Below are 11288 nucleotides of genomic sequence, written 5' to 3'. Positions count from 1 at the left end.
TCAACCAATAGCTAAAACAGAAAATTGACTATTTAAAATTGTATGATAGGTGACTAATAGTTTAATCTTGATTCTTATACAAGAATTTTAAAAGCTAAATTACAATTATGGCGTATAAAATTGGATCGAAATAAGGAACCTACAAATAATGCATTACTTCTATGAAATAATCATTTTCTTAAATACCTGTTGTCTGTTAAAATATTATGTAAGCAGTGGCGCCGAAACCAAACAATTCATATATGTGTTCGTAAAACGATGAGGCCTGACCAACAACCCGCGATTGAATTTAGAACCTAATAATGTTTGCATTACACGAACAATATTATTAGATAAATTAGACACTTGGATTGATCTACCGGGCCGTGTGTATCAACGAGTTGATTACCAACCGTGTTTGTCTATAATTTACAATAACCAACTACTAGCTGACCCAATCGCCGAATACTGGACCCACTACTGAAATATTATGAACAGTGGCGAAGCTATGAGACAAAGGGACATTGTCTAATCTAGTTTCTGATTGTATATATATATTATACATTGTAAATACACTAGCATTTTACGTTTAAATTCCCATAATCCTATAGTTCAATTATGTCAATCGTTACTCTATTAATCATATATAGGTACACGCACAATAAGCATACACAGGTTCTTATTTCGGCCGCGAAGCAATAAATCCAAACGACCAACAAAACACACTGGTAATATGTCTCTACATTGTCTCGATTGACGAAAGGAAAGATTCCACGTGTAAGCAGCTAAAGAGACATGTTTTACGAACAATTTAATCGAGAATTATGAACCTATAGATTGGTCATCGTTATGCATTCGCAATTATCTTTCCAGATTTATTTTAAGCCCTATGAAATTACATAAGTTGTCTACCCGCTAACGATGGCACTGTCTACATCTGCTGAAAAATGGAAGTGCATTTGTACTCAATTGTGTTTTCATAACTTGTATTGAATAAATATTATCGATATTGCGATTATGTATCCCGGTCCCCGAAAAATGAATGTTTAAATAGCTATGCGCAGATCAAAGATCTATAGAGAAAGTTTTCAATCTTTTCGCATAAATAACAAATTAAAAAATGGATTTAACTTACAAAGTGATATAAGTATTAAATAAGTTAAAAATTATTATAATGTTTTAATACAAATAATGTTGATTGAAAATGTCTAAATAACCTTGCTATTCACTACCGTTTAATTTCAGTATTTTAAATTTTGTCTCCCCTTATCCAGAATTCAAGTTTCGCCGATAATCATGAAATACATCTTCCTTAATTGAATGCAAGGTTTGACGTGTAGGTACTGTTCTCTACCTGTTTGCGAAGTACAATGATAATTTCAAATTTAATTCAGAAACAGAAAGTACGGTTGAATTTATAAGAAGAGTAGTTGTAAGTGTATTTGTTTAATTTTTATAGACCCGACGCTTACAATATTAACGATTCATAGACGAGTTTCATTAACACCAGAGTAAGTGGTAGATGATCCAGTAAAAAAGTTTAAAAAATTAAGTTTAATATTATAAAAAATAAAAATTACATTCAATTTTATAATGTAATTATTAAATATATATTATTATTGAATGTCATGATTAGAGGAAGTTTGCGCTGATAGCCCACTACATATTTTTCTAGAAATTATTCATAATCCCTTCCTTCCTTAATTGAAGATTCATGAGAACACCACTCGTAATTGTACTAATAAATCTAAAAAAAGGATATAGATATAGGCATCTCATAGTCAATGATTTTGATATTTTCATGAAGTACAATATATCACCACCAGATAAGTATTTTATTTTATTTCTCATCAACTAATAATCACATTGTAGTTTATGTGCACACGGCTCTTGAGGCACCATGACCCAAAGAAAATAAAACTAGAGTTTGTATACCAAGCACATTTCAAGTTCTATATGGTGTTCACTGCATAGCACCACAAATAAAATTAATCCAAAAAAAGAGCACAACTGGATTATTAACAGTTGAGGAATCACTACTATAGTTAAATGAGTTATGTCTTCATCATGGTATTATTAAATTATGTAGAAAATACTAAATTGAAACAGTCATTATATATTAAACTATGTTAATTCTAGTACGAATTGAAACACATTTAAAAATCACAGTGATTAACATTTTATTAACAAGACCATTACTAACAAATTGTTGTGCAATTCGACAACTATTATACAAACATGGGTTATACTATATTGGTTACTCAAAATTTATACAAACTTTTGTTGAAAGTAATTTATCAGAATAATATACTGTAAATTCTGCTAATAACATTGAACCAATTAATATAACAGTCATTGTAATATAGATAAAATACATTTTTATGAGTACATTTCTAGCAATTCTTAAAGTAAAAATAATGTTTCAAAATGTAAAGCAATTTAAAATTGAACATTGTCAAAAACTATAGATTTTTCAAGACAATCAAAATATACATGTAATTTTTACAATAATTTCATATTGATGGCAGTATGTAGTTCTGTACACTTCTATTGTAAAATCAAGTATTATGTAACCAAAATAAATAAAAACAATTTAAGTTATAATATAAATCACATCCACAATTTTTTTTTTTTTAATTTAGAATTGTGTCTAAGAGATCTGAACACCAGTATAAAGTTAATGTACACCCATAAAATTTAGGATCTGAGCAGCTGACGGTCGTTTTTTATAATCTTCCATTGTACACATAGTGAAGAGTTCAACGATTTGTTTATACTTTGGATCCATTGTTATGTTATCAGGCAAAGGTGGCCTTTCACCTGGATTACAAAAATACAATTGACGATTAATAGTTTTAGATACTACTAATGAATGTTTACTTCGGTCTGATTTAATTACCTAAATGATCATCTATGTCTTCACTCATGCCAGTATAGTATGTATCATTAATTGCTGTAGATGTGTTTGGCAACGATAATGTCATCATTTCCCAAAGCACCAAGCCATAGCTGAATATGTCAGCTTTACTTGTAATTATGGCACCCATACATTCTTCGCCTGGTAATACTTCGGGAGCAGACCAACAAGGAGTGCCTACGTACAAAGCTTTGCAGCCTTTAATTTTATGTAATGTGCCATCTGTTTTTAATGGTAAACTCACTCCAAAATCACAAAGCTTTACAATCTCAAAGTTATCTGTGCAAAGGAAAATAATTGAATTATAATTTAATACAATATTAATAAAATATTAACTGACTTACTTTTCACTAAAATGTTTCCAGATTTAATATCTCCATGCAATACCAAAGAAGAATGTAAATATTCTAATGCTTTTGCAATATCAACAGCTACTTTTGTGATTTTTTCAGCAGGATATGGTCCAAGGTTATCGATCTGACGAGTTTCAATCATATCACATAAACTCTGTTCACATTGTTCCATCAACAGTACCTACACAATTCAAACATAATTTTACAGATAACATTTCAAGCGATGGGTATGACAAAAGAATGTACTTCACGGCCATCAGGTCTCTTGACAAATGCCCTGTAACCGATGATGTTGGGATGATTGAGGGACGCCAACACTTTGGCCTCCAGCTGCAGCCGATTGCTGTATTCTTTGCGTTCTCTGCCTGTATGACGACTGACGATTTTTGCTGCCCATGGCGATTTCTCGTCTCTCAAATAGTTGAATACGCCAACACCTAAACGGACCATTGGCAGTTATGAGTAAAACGGGTAGAACGTTGCTGGTGAATAAAGACAAGCTTACCGGTTCCGTATCCAATGCGTTCCAAAACCGGAGTCTCGGGTATTTTCGCCGTCGATCGCAGTACTTTCGGGGTGGAGTTGTTGTGCATATTGTTCTGTTCTCGCATAGAGCAGAGATTGAGTCGGAGAAGAACGGTGTACGGCCAAAATCGAAAACAATAAGAAAACGGAAATCGTCTTGAACGTGGTAGCGGGTGACCACCGTTCGCGAGACGAAACGTAAACAAGACAGAAACGCGTCGACTGTTGGCAACACAATGGTTTTGAAATTTCAAATGTAATGTACGTTACGTTCGGTATCTCGACGTAATTCTTGGTTACGTTGGTTTCGGTAGGAGCGCATGGAGGAAACAACGATATGGCCCCGCTCATAGATAAAATATATGAATGCAAAGATATTCCTCTGCAGACCATAAAAATATTGCGGACTGCGTGTAAATGTATAATATATTTAAATTATGTTTAATCGATGTATATATGTTGTGGTGTAGGCGAAGGAATCCAATGAAAAAATGTCGAAAAGGCGACGAAAGACAAGAATAAGTATAGTTCAGAGCGTAAATCGATACTATTCGTCGAATTTATTGTTCCATGTTTGCCCCATTTATAGTCCCACTGCATAACGAATATAATAACAAGTGATCGCTGATAATGTGATTGCTGTTTTGAAAACTGATAAGTACCAGAACACTGACTGTATTGATATATTCATATACTTCCAAGAGGTGAAGGATACTGCGCGCACTCGTTTAACCATATTCACCGCACTTTACATGCATACAATCACTGCTTCTGTAACCTTGTGCTCGCTTTGAGTGTAAAGTATTAGTAGTAACAACGCTCGTTTAAAACTGTTAACTAATCGTCGACGATCGACTCGGTTTAAGCTTCGAACACTTAATATCTATCGATTCTTCTTTCGTTTCTTGTGCGGTCGCTGACTTGACGAAAAATATAGACAATCGTAATAATTTGCCGTTTGTTCAGCAACTAGTCCAAATATTTTACACGCTTCTAATTGTTTCAATAATAGTTCAACGATGCCGTCCGTTGTTAAATCTTTTTTGCCTTTGAACACTCGAGGAGGAAATAGCCAAATGCCAGTTGTTGGATGTAAGTTGTAAATAAATAATTTTTTTTTTAAACTTTTGAGTGTAATAATTTATATCTTATAATTTTCAGTTGGTACTTACACAATTTCTGACCGAAAAATAATTCTGAATGTCTTGGATGTAGCTCTAGGTGCTGGTTATCGTTTGATTGGTAAGTTTTAAAAATATAATTCACATTTAAATCCGAGTAATCACAAGTTAAACGAGATATTTTTGTATAATTTAAATGTGAATGTATGAATTCAGTTTTCAGTATTATTAGTACTATTTGATTGAAACTAATTATCAGATTTTCAATAACGATATTTAAAAAATTTGATATCAACTTGTGTTCTTGGATGGTAGAGCATATTTTCTTTTGAAACTCGAGTACTTCACCATGTTAAAAACGGTTATAAAAAATAGAACAGAATTACCGTTTTGTAAATTATCCGATTTTATAATTTTTACCATTTTGGTATGTTCCTTCTATAGCCAATAAAATAAAAATAAACAAATTGCAAGTTCATCTATTGAGCATTATTTTATTTATATTTATATGGTTATATAATTGACTAATGATGGAGAAAGTTCAGAGAAGAATATCTACGATTTTTGGGTTTGAAATCCCTTCCCCTTTGATACAAAATACAAAATATTTGCTTATTTTAAATTTGTTTGGTAATTTAAATTTTATAATCACTAGGAAAAATTTTCATATAGCCGACAAGGAAGCATTGTGTACTGGATAGTTTTAATTCTACTCATACAATTTTATTGTGAAATTAATTTAAAGTGGTTTACTTAAAAATCTGGAGATATTTTTTTATCAAAGTTCTGATAATTGTTTTTGAATTTAATGAGTTAAATTTTAAAACTGGTCAGATTCATTATGTGTTTATTATTTATAAATATTCTAAATATAATTGAAATTTTGAATTTTATTTTATTTTCTAGACACAGCAGCAGTATATAATAATGAAGAATACATTAGAGAAGCACTGAAAGTTCTGTTACCAAAGTATCACTTGAAGCGTGAAGATTTGTTTATTACATCAAAATTAGGTACCAATATATTTGAAGTGTATAACTTCGGATAAATAAACCAACACATAAGTAATCACACAAATAGGAAACTATTTGGACTCTATATACATTATTAATAATTTCCTATATGACTTAAACACTAACATTTTCAACTCAAAATAAACTGGATATAGTCAAGGAATATTTTATCTCATATAATTTTCATCAATAAACATTAAATTTGGTGGTAGAAGCAAGGCTTAAATATATTTTAAATTTAAGTTTGCTTACTCTAATCATAGACATCGTAGTTGAAGTAATTATAATATTATTATTTCTTTATTATTATTATTATTATTGATTACAATAATATTATTATTATTTTGTATTGTATATAGCACCTCGTGACCATGGAGATGAAAAAACTGTCACAGCTGCTGTTCAGAGGTCATTAGATAATTTAGGTACCAGTTATCTAGATTTATATTTAATACATTGGCCAGGAGCTGGTCGTATTGATGCAAAAAGTCCAGAGAATTCTAAATTTCGCAATTTAACATGGAAAGCTCTTATGAAATTACATGATAACGGCAATGGGCCACTAAAAAATATTGGAGTATCTAACTATACAGTAAAACATTTAAAAGAAATACTTGATGATCCAACTAATATTATTCCTGCTGTTAATCAGGTAAATTATGTAATTTAAAGTATTAAATACTTTTCTTAAGGTATTGAGGTTTTACTGCATAGTTTTAAACAAATATTTTTATAATAATTATGTTTTTAATCGAAATTCTCATATGAATTATATGAAAATGTATATGAATTACTTAGTAGTTATAATCTATTGTTTAATTTTTATAAAAAAAAAACTTTGTTGTTTTTATGCTTTGATCAAAAACTTATTAAATTATTAACTACCTAACAAAAAAGTATTTAAAGATGCTTAATACATCTTGCTCTTTACCAGCTCTTTGAAATATATTAGCTTTAAACAATTTGTTTCAAATATATTTAGCTTTAAAAGAATCAATATTTTTATATTGTATAGTTTTACAAAGTGGAGTGTTTGATAATGTTTTCACAGAGTTATTAATTATTTAATTTTTTTTTTATGGAATTAAGTTTTAAAATTCAGTAAATAAAATACTTTATTATACATTTATTAAAGTGTTTATTTTCTTTAATCATCACACAAAGTTTTAAAATGCCAAAGACATTGGACAATTGGATCTCATTGTTCAAGTGTTTTGGTTCCAATTTGTCCAGTTTGAGTCACTACTGTTTATTAAAAATGTTGTATTTATAATCTAAAACAGGGTTTAATCTAGTTTTAAACCATATTTAAATTGAAAAATAATGACTTAATAAAATGCTTGTCGTGTTGTTCAAGTATTTTGAGACACCTATTAGAAGTATAATTTTATTTAAATATGATGTAATAATACTAATATATTACTGTAAAACTAAGTTTTTACTGTTCATGTAAAGTTCTAATTCATAACATAAAAGTTTAAAAACACATGAATCATAATTGGTAATTAGTATTTTATTATATGATACCCATATTACAAATATGTGTTAAATGTATTAATTTAATATAATATTCATTTATAGGTTGAATTCCATCCTTATTTTCAACAATCATCAGATTTTCATCGACTGTGCAAGAATTCCAAAATTGTGCTACAGGCTTATAGTTCAATGGGTGGATCTGCTGGAAAAAAATCATTACTTAATGATCAAATAATTAATCGTATTGCTCAAAAACATTCAATAAGTTCAGCTCAAGTGTTGTTGAGATGGGCTATTCAAAGAAATTATGGTAAGATCAGTAAATACTACATTACATTTTTTTAATTTTTGTTCTACTTAAAATAATATGATAAAAATATAGAATATTTAAGTTTTAAATTATCAAAATAATTAATCAGCAATAAACCAAATTCTTTTAAGAATTTTATTATTCCAAACCCCTAAATCATCCCTCTCGAATTTGCTATAAATAGGGCTGTTTTTGGAGTTATTTCAAAAGTACTTCAGATAAATACTTCCAAAGAAATAGCTTAAGATAAAAATGAAACTAATTTCTAGAAAAAAGGTTCACATAATTTATAAAATAAATGTATTGTTAATAACTGACTGTAAAACTGTTTGTTTAATTTTCAAATTTTGTTTTTAGCTATCATTCCTAAATCAATTACTGCAGAAAGAATAAAAATAAATTTTGATTTAGACACAGAACTTACTGAGGAAGATATGAATGATATAAACAATATTAAACACAAAGAAAAATTTGCGTGGGAACCAGAAGTAATAGCTTGAAAATATTACTTTTTCATTTTTTATATTGATTGCATAACTTTATGTTTGCATAATATATATTTTATTTAAATAGTTGTAAAAAAAGCATGATAATCATAATTTAATTATAGGCAATAAATAAATGTTTGGATAATTTTGTTAACTAGTATAAGCCAGATTAAACATTAAAATTATATTTTTACCTATTCAGTTACAATCTATGTATGAGCTTTTAGTCAAATTAATGTTACCCATTTTATTGTTTGTATTCTTAGATAATTTTTAATAATTACATTGTTTTTCTATGTAACATTTATTTTATCAATATCAAATTTTAAATCCATGTAAAATTTCATTATTGTTTAAATATTTTTTAAATGTTCTCTTACTAAAAATGTGAAGTAAAACTTTCTCTTAAATTTCAAATGTTTTAATTAAAAACTTTTTTATATTGTATTTTTTTTATTTCAACATCAATATTAATTATTTTATTCATCAGTGTTTTTATATTTTCTACATTTTTAATTTTAGATTAGAAGAAAATATTTATGAAGCATTATTTATGAATAGCACTAAAAACGGTCTGTAATCTGAGATGGGATCTTACGTCTTTTTGTTTGATAATCAATTTAATATAGAGTGGCCCAGTATGTTGTATATTTCTATAAATAATTGTTTTGGTATAGTGTAATTTTATAGTTACGCCCAGTGGCATATAAATGAAAGGTGGTTCGGTGTATATTCCTCTCCGAAGACTTAAAATAATTAGTTTTGAAATGGTTAGAATGAATACTACACTATAATAACGTCATTAATATTTTAACATGTGTATAAAGTATTGTACATGTCAATTTATGATGGAATCGTAAAAACATCAATTTTTCGTTCGAATAGGTATATAGGTACAAATAGACCTTCGATATTAATATAAAAACTATGTAAAAAATTGTATGCTCCCCACCATTAGTTTTTATAATTTTAAATATCATCAGTTTTCCCCGTTCAACCAAAATAATCATTTGTTCTTGTTACAACGTGTTTTTCAAGTTTCGCACAAGAAATAGAAATGGTATTCTGGATGGACGGTCAAGCCACGTTTACTTTTGATGTTTCTCTCCAAGAACATAATGGCTTATTAACAAATATGGGATAGATAGTGTTGAGATGTCTTTCGGGTTTATTAACTCTCACAGACTGGTTTGATAGATCTTGCAAACAGTAGTCACATCGAGGACGTACTAAACGCTCTCAGCTCATTTTAAAATTAAAATTTTTCATTTAAATCACGTGTACGAATAACACTGGAATAACCAGAAAAAAAAATCGTCTACAACTATTCTGTTCAAAAGCGAAAAAATTACCACATCATTATTATTGAATAACATTTGGTAATACATATTAGTCTTCGATCGTTTATTTAATGACTTTTTGTACACAACCATAATGGGACTGGTGGTCGTGAGCTCGTTAAACTCCGCGAAAAATATGAATAAAAATGAAAATCATGTTGTATACATAAGCTTTTTGTTATATTTTCTCCTTCGATCTTTTTCTTGTAACTGCATTTTTAAAATTGTTAAAAGTCATAATAGTAATTTTTGTTGTTATAGTGGGTAGGGGAGCGGTAAAATGTGTGTTCCCCGGGTCTGAACGGATCCGAGTAATTTTGATTGGAATGTTTATCGAAATAAAAATATTCGATGGACAAAGAGACGGTTTTTCTTTTTACTTGATTATACTTCGTTGGCTAGATGGTATTAGTATGGTATTAGTGGTAAACATATTTATCCTGGAACCGCGGTATCTCGAACATTTGGTCCGACATATTACCGGTCTTTTTTTATGCGGTGGTCGCGTATTGTGTAGATACAACTGGAGCCCGAATGTTGATAACGTTTGCATATTTTTTGGAATATTATTTGTGGTACTCTTCCAGGTCGAAATATATCCCTATAATGTAAGTAAACAGTATTTATTTTGTATTTTTTTCATTTTTAGGTCACCGATCGAGAGACAAATTGTGAGTTCTATTGTATGTCGTCATTACATTTTTAATTTTTTTTTTTAACCATTTATCAATCTCAAACTAATTTCGAAATTAGTAGAATTTCATTAAATGTTTTACGGGCATTGTATTTTCATGTCATAAATGAATTTTATTTAGGACATTTTTATTGGTTTTTTTAAAGCATCGGCATTCGAGCCCTTATAACATAGTGCAATACGGGGAAAAACCGTAACCCTTACTGGATCCACTTTTTCACTTTTTAAGATTAGGAATCATATCATGTCATGTCGAAATACGAAGTATGCGTGCTTATATGCTCTTATGTCTGATTAATTGTTCTCATTTGAACAACGATACAGTCCGTAGAGGTGTGAAAAATAATAGACGAAATGAAAGTGTCCAAGATTGAATAAAAAAAAAGAAATTAAAAGAAAGCCAAAATATTAAATCTGTCGGTTTGAAAACGATACCAATGACCTAAAATATTCGAAATGTTTTAAACACGCGTTTTTGTAAAAGTATGATATGAAAAATAAATGTACCTATCATATTTTCAATCTCCTGCAGTATGCGAAACGAAATTTTATCACACTTGGTTATGTTTCGGATTCGTAAAGAAAAGAATGTGCAAAATGCTATAAAGTTCCAACTATCTTTTCAATAATAGCGGCAGTTGACGGGAATGTACAACGTATAGTATAAAATGCATTTTCGTTTTTGGCAGACCGTGTGTCTTGATGTTTTGATTGAAAAAAATTATTGCCGCCTCGGACATACGTGAAAAGTGATTGCTGTGGTCATACCGCGCGGGCATATTAATTCCGTATAATGTGCACACATTTTACCGGCGTCTTATACATCGAATACTTTCCACCAATGAAACAAACGAACTATAATTTATGAGCACTTTATATGCGAAGTATGTTAATCGTTATTGAATGCTTTCACGTTCACTACCGAAAATTTTTTTTTTTTTGATCATACCTCTGCAACATATTTTATAACGTCTTAGTCAAACCCAATTTAAGACATAGTAATGTAACATAGTTATTGTTGATTTACTTAAAACGTGTTGTACTTCTTTTACCGCTACCGAGAGATTA

At 29.4% G+C, this 11288-nt stretch overlaps 2 protein-coding genes across 2 annotated transcripts; one reads left to right on the top strand and one right to left on the bottom strand.

The window, feature by feature from the left end:
* Positions 1-2571: 2571 nt before the first annotated feature.
* On the bottom strand, positions 2572-4026 carry LOC112681754 (lymphokine-activated killer T-cell-originated protein kinase-like). Its single transcript, XM_025552059.1, has 5 exons — positions 3755-4026; positions 3496-3686; positions 3241-3430; positions 2879-3175; positions 2572-2799 (listed from the first exon to the last, which is right to left on the bottom strand). The coding sequence occupies exons 1-5, from the start codon at positions 3858-3860 to the stop codon at positions 2657-2659; spliced, it is 927 nt and encodes a 308-aa protein (XP_025407844.1). The 5' UTR covers positions 3861-4026; the 3' UTR covers positions 2572-2656.
* A 402-nt stretch (positions 4027-4428) lies between these two features.
* On the top strand, positions 4429-8487 carry LOC112681755 (glyoxal reductase-like). Its single transcript, XM_025552060.1, has 6 exons — positions 4429-4866; positions 4936-5016; positions 5802-5909; positions 6269-6561; positions 7491-7698; positions 8056-8487. The coding sequence occupies exons 1-6, from the start codon at positions 4794-4796 to the stop codon at positions 8196-8198; spliced, it is 906 nt and encodes a 301-aa protein (XP_025407845.1). The 5' UTR covers positions 4429-4793; the 3' UTR covers positions 8199-8487.
* Positions 8488-11288: the final 2801 nt, after the last annotated feature.

The sequence above is a fragment of the Sipha flava genome, unplaced genomic scaffold (assembly GCF_003268045.1).
Source record: "Sipha flava isolate LNK unplaced genomic scaffold, YSA_version1 196_pilon_pilon, whole genome shotgun sequence".
Lineage (NCBI taxonomy): Eukaryota > Metazoa > Arthropoda > Insecta > Hemiptera > Aphididae > Sipha > Sipha flava.
Note: the sequence above shows the minus strand (reverse complement) of the source record. Positions and strands in the feature narration are given on the sequence as shown.

Coding starts and splice junctions, on each gene's coding strand:
- LOC112681754 (XM_025552059.1), bottom strand. CDS start 3,860: ATGCGAGAACAGAACAATATGCACAACAACTCCACCCCGAAAGTACTG. Junction 3,687..3,754: donor ACGCATTGGATACGGAACCG/GTAAGCTTGTCT, acceptor TGGTCCGTTTAG/GTGTTGGCGTATTCAACTAT. Junction 3,176..3,240: donor TGGAAACATTTTAGTGAAAA/GTAAGTCAGTTA, acceptor TCCTTTGCACAG/ATAACTTTGAGATTGTAAAG.
- LOC112681755 (XM_025552060.1), top strand. CDS start 4,794: ATGCCGTCCGTTGTTAAATCTTTTTTGCCTTTGAACACTCGAGGAGGA. Junction 4,867..4,935: donor CCAAATGCCAGTTGTTGGAT/GTAAGTTGTAAA, acceptor TATAATTTTCAG/TTGGTACTTACACAATTTCT. Junction 5,910..6,268: donor GTTTATTACATCAAAATTAG/GTACCAATATAT, acceptor TATTGTATATAG/CACCTCGTGACCATGGAGAT.